Raw genomic sequence first — 16,784 nt, 5'->3', positions numbered from 1 at the left:
AACTTTTCATCTTTCTTTTTAATGAAACCTTTTAATTTAAACAGTTAGTTTTTAAATGGAGGGTTTTCATAGTTAGAGTGCCATGTCCTTCAGGAGATAAAAATGAATTGTTTACTAAGTAAAACATGTATTACAGCTTAAGTATTTGACATTTCATATTACTCATGACCATGTCAAAAGACTGAGTCACTCTGGTATGTTATATAGTTTAAGAGATTATAAATTCTTTTAGTCACTAAAATATTATATATTTCAATTACTCCAATCCACTAAATGGCACAAACACAACAGGGTACATAAATAAAACTATATAATCCATAGTCTAAAAAGCATACTCCATCACCTTGCGTAGACTCAAAATTAAATGAAGGTGTGTTTTGGCAGGAAGACATGACAGAACTGCCTCCGCTTTCTGTTGTAGCTCTTTCAGGATTTGACCTATGGCAACAACAGCTTAATTTTTTCTGCCTGCCTTGGGAACCTAAAAAAAAAAGTATGCCATACTCAGCCATTTAGTACCTTGCTCCTTTAGCAGATTTTCTTTTTCTTTCTTTTCATACCAACATAAAGTCCCTCATGAGCGAAAAACGCTCTGCCTCCTTATTGCTCACTCAAAATATCCATCTTTAAGTTCAGCTTAGATACCTCCTTCTACATGGAGGGTTTCCCTGACTACCCACATTTTTAGTTAACTACTTCCCCTTTCAAAATGATTTGTATCTATTTTGTATTTATTTACCTAGTTACATTCTATATCTGCTTGAGTAAAATTTAAGCTTCTAAAGAATAGACTTTCACTTTCATCTTTGTATCTCACAGCACCTTCCACAACGGACACTCAAACTTAATAAATGCTTGCTAAATTGAATTGTATCAATAAATATAATTTCCTCCTCTAAAGTTCTATTCCAATATCTCATTGAAAATGACCCTGGGTTCTCAAGTACTCAACTACCAGAATGCAAAGCTCTAGCAGGTTCAAGTACCAAACTAGAAAGATTTTGATGGTTCAAGAACTAGCATAGGTCAGTCTGGAAAGGTGGCCCAAAAAATGATTTCTGACCACAGAAATCCATCAAGTTCATCTTTTAAAGGTGTGGAAGAACCAGCCACAATTTACGTTGGCAGAGGAAGTACCTACATGGACCAAATAACAGATCTGACCATGTGACCCCCAAACTCAATTAACTCCATTAACTTCCTATTGACTTTTAGATAAATATAAACTCTTCTGTTGAGTTTTTAGAGCCCTACACAACCTGGCCTCAAGCTATCTCTCCAGTCTCAGCAGACATTATTCTCCCTCCCGTTCTCTGTAAATCAGGCAACCTGACCTTCTCTCTGTTCCTCAAACACTCCAAGAACACTGTACGCAGTAACAGCAATATTGTGTGATGATTAACTTTGACAGACTTAACTCTTCTCTGCAATACAAGGATCTAAGACAATTCTAAAAGACTCATGATGGAAAATGCTATCCATATCCAGAGAAAGAACTATGGAGTCTGAATGCAGATCAAAACAGTTTTCTCCTTTTTTTATTGTCTGTTTTTTCTTTCTTGTGGTTTTTCCCTTTTGTTCTGACTCTTCTTTCACAACATGACTAATGTGGAAATGTGTTTAATATGATTGTACATGTATAGCCTATATCAGATTGCTTGCCAACTTGGGGAAGGGAAGGGGAGAGGAGGGAGGAAGAAAAAAATTTAGAACTCAAAATCTTATAAAAGTGAATGTTGAAAATTATCTTTACATGTAATTGGAAAAAATAAAATATACTAAGTGTGGAAAAACCCCCCAGCACTCCATTTTCCATCTATTTCTGTCCCTTGACACTGGCCTTCCCACATGCCTGGAGTGGTGCCCGACCATCTTAACATCACCTCAGAGGACAGCCCTTCTTTTAAAAGTCTATTAAAGCTCCATCTTCTCCTTGAAATCTTTTCTGATGCCCCAACTGTTAAATTGAGCTCTTTGTATATATTTACATTTATTCACTTTATATTCATGCAAGATATATTTATATAAATACTTATTATCTCCCCCATTAGCATAAGCTCCTTGCAAATAGAGATTGTTTCATTTTTTTTTTAACTAGTATCCCCATGGTACATAGCACAATGCCTGGCACAAAGCAGGTGCTTAATGAATACCTATTGACTAGACTTTGAATTACTTAAGAAGGTCATTAGTCTGGCCAAGAAAAGCCTATCACACATAGGTTTGTGTTTAAAGTACTTTATTAAACTAGATGTACAATTTGCAAATTCTTTTCAATAGAAATTTTAAAAGCAAAATTATAAAAAGTCTTTCAATTAAAAAATTACATAGTTAACAACAAAATTACACTTTTCTCTATAATACAGTTTCTGATATACTGCCTGAAAAATTAAATTATGTTCTCCAATGAACTGATATTAATAACCTTAGCTGCAATGTTGTATTTCAATGAGAATTTTCACAGTTATTTCAATTACTCATCAATAGCAGGCTCATTACTTGACACAGAATCCAAAGTTCATGTTTAGAAGAATGAAAACAAAACTTGGCAACCAACATGAAGGCATACAAAGGTTGAGATACTGACGTGGTTCTAGTCTTGTTCTTCATTAATTCTGTGTTAATACTCTGTGAACCTGAATTACATTTAAAGGATATACAAGCACCATTAACATAGACTATGTAGACTCTTATTAGATCTTTTAATGACACTTTATACCATACAAACATTTAGGTCTATTTTTTCACCATGTAAATAAAGATAAACAAAGATTAAGCCACTGTACAATAGTTATTAAATTTTACCCCCATCACAAAGCAAAACAGATGTATTAATGCACAAGAACCATATCCAACGAAAAGCACATAGGAAAAAGCATACCATATTTTTGTGGTCACTTTCATAAATTTAGATCATGCAGAACATTGTCGGAGCAATTTCCTGAGTTTCAAAGGTTTCCAGTTTCCACCACCTCAAAAATTTGCTACCATCACTGTGGCCAACCATAGGAAAGACTTAAATTAAAAAAGACTATCAGAAAGAAATCACAAGCTATGCCTTCAGAATGTTTTACAACTCCTATGATGCACTCACATAATCTATACAAACTCTATTTTTAAAAGAAATTATAATTCTACCAACCTGAGCAACAAACTTAACAGCAAGGGAAAGCTCTAAAAACAACAAATACATAGGCAAACATGCAATGGTGAAAAATTCTGATAAAACATGCAATCATTTCTCACTTGGGGAAAAAAAAGCAAAATAAATACTCTAAAATATCCTGTCAGTTCTTTCCATTTTTAAAAAATCATTTCTATCCTCTATTTCTTGTTAAATATTGGTAAAGGTTACACTCAATGATGAAATCTTCTATATGTAACCAAATACAAAATGAATTTTTAAAGACAGTCAATAAACTGTGGCACAGATAAACCAACACATAAAACAGCAGATCATCCCCAAATTGATTCTCTTTGGCATGCACTTTATGACTGGAAGGGAAAAGTAATTTTTTTTCCCTAATTATGTTTTGCCTAAGTTAATTAAACTTTTGTTTCCTGAGCACACATCAACTGTAAGAGAGGTTGTTCAAAAGTGTGCCAGAGGGAGAGAGTGAGGATTGGAGAAATGGCATAAGTTTGGAATAAAAATATTTTTATGGATAAACCATCAATGATCAAAAACTTCATGGTGCATTTTCAATAATCAAGAAAAAAAAAAACAAACCCAACATCTTTACCAAAAATAAGGTATTAGATTCAAGCTACCAATGTACAACCCCAAGGTACTAACAATTTGGTTTTTACTTCAATATATTAGGTGGCCTTTAGATCATTTTGTCCACACCCCTACTCATGGTGAAGACATAGTAGAATAATTCCAACTCAAGTGATCAACTAAGTTATTTTGTCACTGGGTCTCCTAATACGAAAATTGAGGAACTGAGCGGAAAGCTTCATATGCTCCAGTACTCAGTTGGCTGTATATCTCAATTAAAATTTTTAAGACACCTCTTAAACTTTCTTATTAACATACATAGATTGTTGCTTCTGTTAACAATCACACTTTTGCAGTAATTATGGAAAAAGTTAGGTTTTATTTTTACACATACAGCTCTTTACATAGGACAAAGACCATAAGCCAAATTATCAATATTTCCTTAGATTTGAACAAATTATAAAACTGTTTAAAATGTAATTATGTGAAAAATACTTTAGCAGCAACTACTAAAAATGTTTCTTGTACTGTACATAAACTCAGATTTTTTTTCCTGAAAATACAACTTCACAAGTAAGGTTTCCCTTTAAAAAGCATGCATTTAGTACGTGTATTTTTTCTTAAAAAAATACTTCAAGATGCTCCTGGGATCTGTTTTTATTAAAATGTATCTTCTTTTTGGAGACATAGTTATAAATTTTGGGAACTTCTTACAGTAAAATAGTACCTGAAAGATGATTCCTGAATTTCTGATCTCATATTTTAAGCTAAAAAATTAGTTTGCTAAATAAATGTGGAAAATATCTTCTACCTTTTAGAGTCAAACTCTCTTCCCCCCAAAATATAAAAATTTATTCTATATTTTTAAAACAACAAACCTATATATTATGCTACAATAATTTTTTAAAGATGTTATAATGGGGGGTCAATCCCATAAGGAAAATTACATTAAAATTTTCTCAGCTCAAAATTGTAAAGCAGCATAATGGAAAATAATTACAAAGAAACAAAAGTATATATATACAACTAGTCCACCGAGCAGAGCAAATCTATGGAATTTTCCTTTGAGAAAACATTGAGGATTATGTTTAATATGGTTAAAACTTTAACTTTAAGGTTTTCTTTTAAATTAGAGTTAAGAATGTCTTCTAAATCTATGCTGGATAACAGGATTTCAATCTACTACAATTTAGACATTACCCATATCAAACATAAATGAAGATACTTATATTGAATGAAGATACTATATTTAAGGGGCCTGTTTTATTTAAACAACAAAGAATATGTCCCAATGACATGGTCTATCTAAACATTTCTTTAAATGTTCCTGCCTTTATCAAAATAAGTGCAGAGGAGAGCATGAGTAAGACTGGTGGGAGGGGTCCCTATCTACCTATCTACTCACCCTCTCTTCACCCATGGCATACACAGGAAAAAGGCAAGAGAGGTCCCACAAATCAAGGAAAAAAAAAACTCCAGCAGTCCCTTTTATCCCTCTTGGTATCTAGAAGGATAAAATGACAACTAATAAGATGTTTGATTTGTGTGTCAAATTCAAATATGTTTGCTGTCATTTTGTTTTGTTTTGTTTTTTAAAACAAGATTTTGATAGGCAAGAACCATACCTTCTAGTACTCTCCATACTACATGGAAATCTATAGATATTTTGTAAATGTTAAAATAGCAATACAAAGTTTTTATTTTCTATCTGAAAGTAGAATTGAGGGGGGCATCAAACTTTTAAATGGTAATCAATCATAGCTTTCTTTAAAATTGTGTTATCAATAAGTATGCTGTATTTTTTCATCTTTGATAGGCAATATATTTGGCATTAGACTTAGTAAAAAAGTAAGATTCTTTCAAGTTCTGAAAAACATCACAAATTATTTTGCTGTAAAAGTGGAAAGTATTCCCAAGGAAATATTTGTATAACCGCAAAGTCAATTTCAATTGCTGCAAATGTTTCAGTACAAGTTTTAACAACAACAAAAAATCAGCTGTTTACTTTAGTATAACTTTCAAGCACCCTGGTTTAATTTCAGAGAACCTGTAAAACAAGAAGGAATAGATTCAAAATACAGCTTTATAATAGACTTTAAAAAATATACCCTTATCAACTTCATCTCAAAGTACCTCCATTCAACATCTTAAGAGTATAAGCATGATACAGTAGAAAGAACCTCAAACAACGTGTCGAGGAGTCAACTCCAGAGGTGTCAGAGTCAACTCCATGTTCTGCCATACACGGGATATTTTCCTTCTATGTAAAAGGTGAAGAACTAGATGACTTTTAAGGTTCCTTTCAAGTCCTCAAATTCTGTGATTTTAAGATCACTAACTCTGACTTTGCTATCACTTCTTCTAATTTAATGTCAAATTAAATACAATTCAGAAACAGGAGTAGCATCTCTACCTGAATACCTGTTAAGTCCTACTTTCTCAACTACCAGACCTAAATTATACCTCTAAATTCAGGAAGAAACAGATACCTGTTTTCTTAAGGATAAGTTCATTGCTATCTGTAGTCAGACTGTCTGAAAGTAAGAGGTAAGTCAGTCCTCAAAAGAAGTCGCTCATGAAAACTCAATGCCAGCAGGAAGACAAAAGTAATAGTAATAAAGTCCTCAGGTCCTGCTGAACTTGAACTTTGTTCAACAGAAAAGTAAACAGTAACATTAGTCAGTAAAAGAGATTCCTAATTAATGATACTATGTATTGGATGGATGACTCCTTTTCCAAAATTAATTCTGAAATATTACTTCTCACCCTCAGAATGAATGTTTTTATATTATTTAGTACAAATATGGCATTTTTATTACAAAGAAGTAATCATGACAATTATACCACACTGATGAATGTGCTAATCTACAAATTTGTCTTCAATAGATATTTTCATCTTTTTTCATCATTTTAGTCATCAAGTAATATGTGACCTTCAAAATGCAGGGAAAGCAAATAGCAAATCTATATTGTGATGTATAATCTTAATTTTTCATTTTAGAAAACATTTCTCTAGTAAAAATCTTTCTCTGAACTTTCAAAAGATTACAACCTACCTGATTAGTATGAGGCACAATATCTGTATTCTTTTTAAAATTCTTACTATGGCTAGAAATGGAATTGCAATGAAATATAAACACATATAAACTCCTATCCTTATTCATGTGCACGATTTGTGGCACGAAATACTGCAACAGGATTAGTATAGTTAGTTTCAATGTACTATTACAAGAACCTGTTTTGAACAAACACCAGTGTTTACCTCATTATATATGCAAGTTTCATTATCTGTAACAGAAATCTAAGCTCACCTGAAGTTGTGGCTTGTGAGGTATTTAATGACTGCTGGTTTGATTCGAGCAACTCCTCCCTGGCTATGGTTTCCTCTTCCCGTAATGACAGAGAGATACGGTTTACCACCATTCTGCTTATGCTCTTACAAAAGGAATTACAGCTGTTAAAATTCACTCTTACAGGGGAGGTCTTGACATATAACAGATCTACACCTACATATCTAAAAATTGTTTCCACAATGACTGACAGATGTAATAACCCAACAAAACCAAAAAAATGCATTAAAAATGCATGTTTTAGCCAAACTCCAGGTATAGTGAATCTTCAAACTCACTCGAAGAATAAAGGACTGAAGAATGGAGAGGTAATTCCATATCCCTCCTTAAATCCTCTCATATCACCCTCTGCTCTGAAGAGAGGAGCATCACTTAGAAACACTGTCAATACCTGTTAAAAATCCCAAATGGGGTCACAAAGAGTTGGACACAGCTGAAATGCCTCATCAGCAACAACAAATGGATTTATAGCATATTCCAGGAATGTAAGGACTGAGGCAGGAGACTGAATCTGATTAGCTAGACCACTGAGAAGAGTCAAGTGACTTGCTCAGAGGGAGTCAATATGTGTCAGATACAGGACCTGAATCCAAGTCTTTCCAGCTTTAAGACCAGCCCTTTATGCGCTAAATCATGTTTAGTAGAATAATAACAGCTAATGTTTATATAGCAGTATGTTCCAGGCACTGTGCTAAGCGCCTTATAATTATTATCTCATTGTTCCTCACAATAACCCTGTGGGCAAGTGCTATTATTGCTATTTTAAACATGAGGAAACTGACGCAAACAAAGATGAAATGACTTGCCCAAGGTTACACAGTTAATAAATGTCTGAGCTGGATTTGAACTCAGGTCTTCCTGACTCCAAGCCTAGAGCTCTATCCATTATGCCACCTAGCTCACCTTGGGGTTATCTATACCAATTAAATCACAAGTCCAGCCCCTATCTCTATCTCTTTATTTACTAGGAATATACCCAAACTGACTTCCTTTCCCACTCCCACAACACTGGGACAAGTAGACCGGAACTAAATGACTCCATTCCCCCAGGGTTCAGCCTACTCTGGGTATTTGGTGTTTTGTCATATTCTTCCTTGGTCTACTTTCATCTTCTGATGAAGCAAGTATGCCCTTTCCCCTCTTGCTTTCATGGTAGAAAGAAATGCTTAGCTGACTGATTATAGAGCCTATACTTCTAAGATTCAATCAAGTTAAGTGTCTATTATGTGCCAGATATTGTACCAGGTGCCTGGGACACAGAAACAGAAGTGGAACAATTCCTGACTTTAGGGAGCTTACAAAGTAGTCAGGGTAGACGGACATATGGATGGACAGGACAGACGGATGTAGGTAATAAAATTAGTAGCCTGAAGGAAGAAGGTGGGAAGAGAAGGGGAGAGAGGAAATGGATTGGGACATGTTTCATGTAGAAAGTAGCACCTGAGCTAACTGATTCTTAAAGGAAACTAAGGATTCCAAGGGGCAGAGGTTGGGGAGAGTGAACTTCAGGCATGGAGATCAAAACTGAAATCATTTGTTTTTCTGAACCAGTTTTTCTAGATCATTACAGTACTGAGTGAGTTGCACTAAGAGGCAAATGTATGTGAATTTCTCAAGTTGTGAATTTCACATTTTTTTTCAGTTCAATCCACTCACTATTTTCTTATGAGTCTTACTTGCCTAAGGAATCAGTAGTGGAAATAAGCCCTGTACTTTCATACTGGGAGAGAGAGATCCAGTTTTAAAAAACAAAACTATCTATAACAAGATCTTAGATTTAGAATTAGAAGAGACTTTTAGTCTAACTGTCATTTTTAAGGATGAGAAATTCAAGGCTCTGAAAGGTTAATTTGTCCACGATCACAGGCAACATGTGTCCGAATTGAACCCAGGTCTTCTAATTCCAAATCTAGGACTCCTTTCAATGACTTTTCAATACTTCAAAAAAAAAAAACAGTCCCAATCAACAAATATTTATTAAGTTATAACATAGTTTCCCTAACTTAGAAGCCTCTCTCTCAAGATTGTCTCTACCCCATTCATCCTCCCCAGAACCCCAAAGAACTGCCAAAGTGATTTTCTAAAAGCAAAGGTCTGACCACGTCACTCTTCTATTTAATATACTCCTTGGGTAAGTATTTATCTTCTTTGGGCCTGTTTCCTCATTTATAAAATGAACAGGTTGGACTAGATGAACTGAGGCCTCTTCCAGCTCCAGATATGATTCTATGATCAGTAGCATACTTTTCTTAATGTTCATAAACCACCTCCTTAATAATATTCTAGAATTTAGCCAAAAATTGAAGTTCATTTCACTGTTTTATAATCCATAGGTTTTTACTTCACTTGTATAAAAAAAATCTGGGGACAGTTCTATGACTCCTTCATTCATGATCTTTCTTAAAAAAGCCTGAAAATATATTTATTATTCCACACCCAAAGACTTCACACTGTAAAGGAATGGGGTGGCAGTGTTTTCTCATATCTCTTTATCCAAGTCATGCTTGAAAGTACTTGTAATATTGCCACATTCACTTGATTGATTTGTTTTTTCCATTTAAACTACTGTAGTCATTGTTTCTAGTGTTATTGTTGTTCTGTTTTCTCAAGCTCATTCTGAACATTAGGGCTTTTGACACTTATCCTTCATTACCTTCTCCTTGCTTCCATCATCTACACATTATTAATGAGTTCCTTGCTTAGCCACATGATTCTCTACTGACAGTTCTTTCTCTCCCTTACTGAAATTGTTTCTGCTTACATCTTCAGAACCTCATCCTTAAGAGATTCCCATACATTCTGGGCTGACTAACCCTATGCAAGTTTAAGTTACGGATTCCAGCCTACCTTTTCTCTTAATGCTTTTGTCTTCCCCTTCCTTATCAAGAATTTTAATGATTATAAATTTTGAGTTTTGATTCTGTCCTGATCAATCCTGTGCCTTCAAACATACTCATCATCAAAGTCACAGATTAAAATGAAGAACAGAAGAGAAAAAAAGACACCTGTGACATTCAAACAGCGCTCTCCTTCCAGAATTTTTACAAGACATTGTTGAAAATTCTTTGGGCTCAAAAAAAAAATTCTTAATCCAATTTACCTAAGTGGTATTACTATTTTCTACAAAAAGTTATTTTGAATTATAAGAATAAGAACTATGTCCCAATTGATATGAACTGGCAGTTTTCAAAGGAAGAAATCCAGGATATCAATAAATCATATTAAAAGTGCTCCAAATCACTAATAATTTGAGAAATGTAAATCAGAACTTAAAGACTCCACCTCACACCTAGCAGACTGACAAAGATGACAAAAGAAGAAAATGGCAAATGCTGAAGGAATTTTGGGGAAACAAGCACTTGTATATTGCTGGGGAAGCCATGAATTCACCCAGCCATTCTTAAAAACAATTTATAACTATTTTCTTTGACCCAACTATACCACTACTAGGACTATCTTTCAAAATAAATCAAAAAAAGATGAAAAGAATCTATGAGTACAAATATATTTATAAGCAAGTCTTTTCATGATGGCCAAAAATTGGAAATTAAAGGGGAACTAAAGGAATTCTCCTATTGGGAAATGACTAAAGAAATTGTGGATTATGAACACAATGGAATATTATTGGGCCATAGAAATGATGAAATGAACAATCTGAGAGCTAAATGGGAAAACCTCTATGAACTGATGATGTAGGATGTAGAACAATTTATTCAGATAATATCACAGTGAAAAACAACTTTGAAAGGCTTTAGAACTCTGATCAATGCAATTATAATCCAAAAGAGTAAGTCTAATGATAACTCTAAAAGAACACTCACCTCCTGATAAAGTGGTAATGAACTTAAAATGCCAAGAGAGAGATACATTTTTGAACATGGCTAACATGGGGATTGGTTTTGCCAAATTATGCAACTATGGGCTTAAATTTTTTTTTATTTGATCAACTAAAAGGAAAGAGGTAAAAAAAGAGGACAGATTAATTTAAAATCAATTATTAATTGAAAATTGTGTGAGTAGCGACAAGTCACCTAGCCCCTCAGTCAGTGTTTGAATTGGAATCCTTGGTTGGGGTTGCCACCTAGACAGTTCTCTGCATAGCCCAGGTCTTGCCTGTGACCTGATCCCTCTTTAGATGCTAAGGTCACTCCTGGGATCAAACAGCTATGACACTTATGCTCTTACTTAAGGAAATAAGAAAAGAGGGGGTAGCATTTGGCCATTTCTGGAAGTTGGAAAATGACCTGAGTGTCTTGAACCAGAAAGGGTAGATCAAACATTTGGAATGAACAAATATTTGGTTTGGGCATCGAAAAAGTAAGGGAATATGTTGAGTCTTTGGAAGATCCACCAGAAGATTAAAGTAGTAATCAAGGGAATTAAGTATAAGAAATCATTGAGAACCTCTGGGAAAATGAGTGAAACTAAGATGTGTGGAGCCTTAACTTTTCTCTAAGCCCTGCTCTAGGAGAAACATCCCATCCCAGTGAGCCCAGGATCAATACCCCACTTCACACACACAGGATGAGCCCCAGCAGACTGAGCTGTGCTAAGAGGCTGATTATCAGATTTAGTCATGTACCACCTGACTCACTGGGGCATATGTAGATTAGGGTTTCTGCCTGAGGGCAGAAACACAAGAGAGCAAGAATAGTTATCTGACACCTTACCTGAATTCCTAGGAAAAGTTCGGCCTAACCAGGTTGCTTCATTTACTTAAGTCAAAGTCACATAAGCAGGAAGATGAAATGCACAGCTTGTTATAGAGCTATGCCTTAATGACTTGAGTTTTCCCAAAATGGTTTTTGTGACAACTTTGTAATTTTCAGTAATAGTGTCCATGTCCTTTTCATTTCCACTACACCAAAGATCGGTGAGATTTCTGAAAGTTCTTTTCAAGTCATAGAATTATCAGATTTATAGGTGGCCTGACATTAAGAAATACTGGACTAGAACAGATATGAAATGCAAGAAATGAGAGGCAGAAATAAAAAGAGAAGGAAATATTTCCATGCATGCTGAAAAGAACTATTTTTCAAAAGGGAGCCATTAAATAAAGTAACATAAACTTTATTTATATACCATTTAGTGATCATCAGCATACAGACTCTCTAACACCTCCATGAATATGTAAAAATAAGAAAATCAACATCTTTTTGAAAAGAGATTACTAAATATTTACCTTCAGCTTTTTGTTGCAATACAGTTATTAAATGATTTATGGCTTCATCTACGTGGAGTCCATGTAGGTCCAAAACATTCTGCGGTAGTAGGGATGCATTGACTTTCTCAAATATCTCCACAGCAGCAAGATGGTTGGCTTCTCTCATCTTCTCCTCATGGAGACTACCCTTTAATTATAAATATATCACCAGTTGAGATGAATGACTTTTTTCTGCTTAGCAATACATAATGAAAAAGATTAATAGGACCCATAAGAAAAGGCTGCCCACACAGGAGCAAGACGGATGAAGGTAAAATTAAAAATACTATATAGGCCTCCATATACACAGATATTTATCAGAGAATCAATGGGTAAAATGAATAGGAGGCTATGGCTGCAACAAGAAATGCTTTTTAAAAAGAGATGCTAATATTCATGGATTGAAGATTAGTATCTGCCTCAATTTTCGTATTTAATATTCACTGATATTACAGTGCTTGATAAGCAGAACAAAAATTACTTAGGGAATTTTGACAAGAACTGTTACAAAAACTAGAGAGCAGTGTTCTAGAAATTATGTTTAGAATATCTTATACCATATACCACAATTAGCTCAAAATGGGTATGTAACTTGAACAGTAAAAGTCCTATCATTGTAACAAAACAAATAAGGCAACTTTTACAATTATGGCCAAGGAGAGAACTCTTAACCTAAAGATGGTTAGAAGCAATCATCAAAGTCAAAATAGTCTTCCTGGCAAGCCTAAGAAGCTCTTTATGTACCACTATGCCATGCTTCTGATGGATTTAATATCCAAGATATATAGGGAACTAACAGCAAATATATAAGACCAAAAGTCATTCCCTAATGTTTAAGGGTTCAAAGGATATAAAAAAAAAAAATAACTGAAAAAACCACAAACTCTTAACAACCACGTGAAAGATTGCTCCTAATCACAAATAAGAGAAATTCAATCAAAACAATTCCGAGCCTTCAATTTATACCCAACAACTGGGCAAAGAAGACAGAAGATGGGAATAGTTAATGGTGGAGAAGAAAGACAAGCACAATAATGCACTGTTGGTGAAGCTATGGACTGATCAACCATTATGGAAATCAATTTGGAATTAAGCTAAGAAACTGACCAAAATGTCCACACTGACATATTTGAGGTGCCATGTTAGTGATAAAAAGGTCCCATAAACAAAATAATTAATAGAAGCACTTTCTGTAGTAGTGAAAGAACTGAAAACAAAGTTGATGCCCAAAATTGTGACACATGTATTAAATGGATTATCATTGTGCTGTAAAAATAACCAATTTGAAGAACAGATAAGACTTACAGGGAGGCTATTACTATGTACTGATGCAAAATAAAGTAGGCAGATACAGAAAAATTATACATAATAAATACAACAATATAAATGGATAGATAAATAAAACAAAAATAGAAATTGAATGCCATGAAAAGCTTGGTCCAAGGGAAGAACAATGAGACAGTATCTCCTTTCTTTGTAGAGGTAGATGGCTATGGGTTTGGAACACTGCAAAATTAAACTTGGTTTAATGTTGATTACTTTTGCTGAATCTTTTCTCCTCCACTTTCTTATTCTTTGCTATAAAGGATGGCTCTTTGAGAGGGCAAGAGGGAAAGTTATCTTGGGAAATGTAGCTGATATAAAAACAATTCAAATAAGAAAAAAAGCCCCAGGCCACTAGAACAACCAAACAATGAGTGTTGCTGCCATAACCTCTCCTCCCCAACCAAATTACATATCAAAAGCTTCTCATATTAGGGGATTAGTTGCAACTTTCGGCTCCTGGAAAATGAGGTAAGGATTTTGTGGGAACTTTTAAGTAAGTCATATAGTTACATCATTAAGAACTCAACAAAATATTACATAAATGGCAATAATATCCAACTTTAAATAAACATTTATTAATGTTAATTGTTTTCAGAATAAATATCAATAGATCAAGATCTAAAATAGAAAAGCATTCAAACAAAAAAAAAATCTACACACTAACCATTTTAAAGTAGATTAAATACTCAGGCATTGATAAGATGATACTTATTTTATTTGTAGACACCTAAGTGGCACAGTGGATATAGCAGAAGACCTGGAGTCAGGAGGACCTCAGTTCAATTCTGATCTTAGACACTAACTAGCTGTGTGATCCTGGGCAAGCCACTTAACCCTGTTTGCCTCAATTTCCTTATCTGTAAAATGAAGTAAAGAAGGAAATGGCAAACCACTCCAGTATCTTTGCCAAGAAAACCTCAAATGAGGTCATGAAAAGTCAGGCACAACTAAAATGTCTAAACAACAAACTCTTGAGCAGGCAGGTGGCACAGCACAGGGTCCGAGGTCAAATCTGGTGCCAGACACTTACTACCTATGTGGCCCTGGGCACATTTACCCTATTTGCTTCAGTTTCCTCACCTGTAAAATGAGCTGGAGAAGGAAATGACAAACCACTCCAGTATCTTTGCCAAGAAATCCCCAAATGGGGTCATGAAGAGTCAGACATGACTGAAACAACCAAACAACATTTTATTTATAGCCTTCTGACTATGTAAATAACTTCCAGAATTACGCAGTTCAACCTATAAACAAATGAAATCCCCACTATAATATACCTACATACTCTGGACACAGAGGGTCACCTATCTCTCCAGGTAGCCATATTCCTCTCCTGGACAGCTCAAATTGTTAAGAAGTTCCTGATGACATGAAACCTCAGTTGCCCTCTTTTCAACCACTCGCTATTGCTCCTGGTTTCAGCCCTTGGGACCAAACCGAATAAATCTTATCTCTCCACCACAGGATGGCCCTTCAAACAGAAAGCTATCACGTCCCTTCTGAGTCTCCTCTTCTCCAGGCTAAGCATGCTCAGTTCCTTTGACCAACCCTTCAGCACCCTAACTGCCCTCCTCAGAACACTCTCAACGTTGAGCTTATCAACGTCCTTATTAAACAATGGTATTCAGAAATGACAGAAGAGGCCTAACAGGTGAAGAGTACAGTGGGACCTCCATTATCATATTAGCATTGCTAGATGCCATATCACATTCACAGAGTGAAGGACTTTAGAGTCAGGAGACCTGAATTCAATTCCAACCTCAGACACTATGTGACCCTGGTTAAGTCATTTATCCTCTGTCTCAGTTTCCTCATCTGTAAAATAGGGATAATAAAAGCACCTACTTCCCAGGATTGTGAGGATCAAATGTGATAATTGTAAAGCACTTAGTACACCTTAAAGCCCTGTACAAATGTCAGTTTTTATCATTATATTGAGCTTGTAGTCTCCTAAAACTAGGATTGTTTTTCAGAACTCCTGTCTAATCAAGTCAGTCCATCTTATATTTATGAAAATGACTTTTTGTAACAACATGAAAGACTTTGTATTTATTCCTAGTGAATTTCATATTAATAGATTCAACCTAATGCTCTTGTCTGTCAAGATCTTTATTCCCAACTCTGTCATCATGTCTTAGTTACCCCTGCCAGCATACCTTACCTGCAAATTTGACAAGCATACCACTTATTCCTTTATCAAGTCATTGATAAATGACTTTATCTATCACTCAGATTAGGGAGAAATACAAAAGTCTCATCATCAACTCAAGATACTGCAAAATTTCTCTGAATCTCCATAATGGTTGAAATTTTGAGCTTTCTTAAAAAGAAAAAGGTCTAAAAGGTTTTTTTTAAATCAAAATTATTACCTCTAAATAAGGTATCTTCTTTACTTAACTTCCTTCCCTTAGACTCAACAACTCCACAACTACCCCCACATCGCCTTAAGCCAGCACAATAAATCTCACCAATTCACGTCACCCACAAATCCACTCTATCAATAATTACCTGCTAATTGTTCCACTTACACTTTGCTTGTTTGCCTTATCTTGTGAATTACCTTCCCATTATCCTACTCTTCAGGTTCTGCTCCCTTACTGTATCCTCCCCAGTGGTCCTTGATTATGGCCTGCTTTCAACCAAAAGATCAAATTTGGACCAATGTCTGAGCCTGGCAATTGTTCTCTTTCCCACAAATTTCAAGCTCTGACCTACTTCACTAGTATGAACCTCTCCAAGTCACCGAGACAATTTGCTTCTCCTCCATTTTTGACTCAAGTGCTTCTTTCTTTTCCCTCTTCTTGTCCCACCATCTCATCCCAAGTCAGAAGCAGAACTCTAACACTAGTGATATAAAAATATTTTTGCTTAAAGGATAGATATGTTAGAAAATAGCAACAGTTAAAAAAACCCCAACACTAATAAGTAATTGTCCATTTTACCTGCTGTGCATAAAAGGTGGCAACATTTTTTTTCCCCATGCGATAAGCTTCTTTTGCCTTGCTGTAGCATTCCAATCTCTTTTGCTGGTGAAGGACAGCCTCTGCTCTGTAGTCATCATACTTAGGGTACTCAAAATCCTGGAAAGATGGATCACTTGGTATATCTTCTGTCTCTTTGGATTTCTTTGTCTAAAAAAAAAAGAAAACCACTCAGTGAGTCAACAAGGAAAAGAGAAAACACA

General features: G+C 35.0%; 1 protein-coding gene across 4 annotated transcripts in view; it reads right to left on the bottom strand.

Annotated features, from left to right (window-relative positions):
• Positions 1-2,312: 2,312 nt before the first annotated feature.
• The window catches only part of N4BP2 (NEDD4 binding protein 2), a 65,759-nt gene continuing 51,287 nt past the window's right edge, over positions 2,313-16,784 (bottom strand). For all 4 annotated transcript variants that reach the window (XM_027836322.1, XM_027836325.1, XM_027836323.1 and 1 more), the window contains 4 exons: positions 16,543-16,731; positions 12,254-12,422; positions 7,033-7,156; positions 2,313-5,768 (listed from right to left, as the gene is read on the bottom strand). In XM_027836322.1, the coding sequence (XP_027692123.1) occupies positions 5,723-5,768; positions 7,033-7,156; positions 12,254-12,422; positions 16,543-16,731 (528 nt within the window). In that variant the 3' untranslated portion in view covers positions 2,313-5,722. The remainder of the gene's footprint in view (positions 5,769-7,032; positions 7,157-12,253; positions 12,423-16,542; positions 16,732-16,784) is intronic.

The sequence above is a fragment of the Vombatus ursinus genome, unplaced genomic scaffold, assembly GCF_900497805.2.
Source record: "Vombatus ursinus unplaced genomic scaffold, bare-nosed wombat genome assembly UNPS02014818.1, whole genome shotgun sequence".
Taxonomy (NCBI): Eukaryota; Metazoa; Chordata; class Mammalia; order Diprotodontia; family Vombatidae; genus Vombatus; species Vombatus ursinus.
Note: the sequence above shows the minus strand (reverse complement) of the source record. Positions and strands in the feature narration are given on the sequence as shown.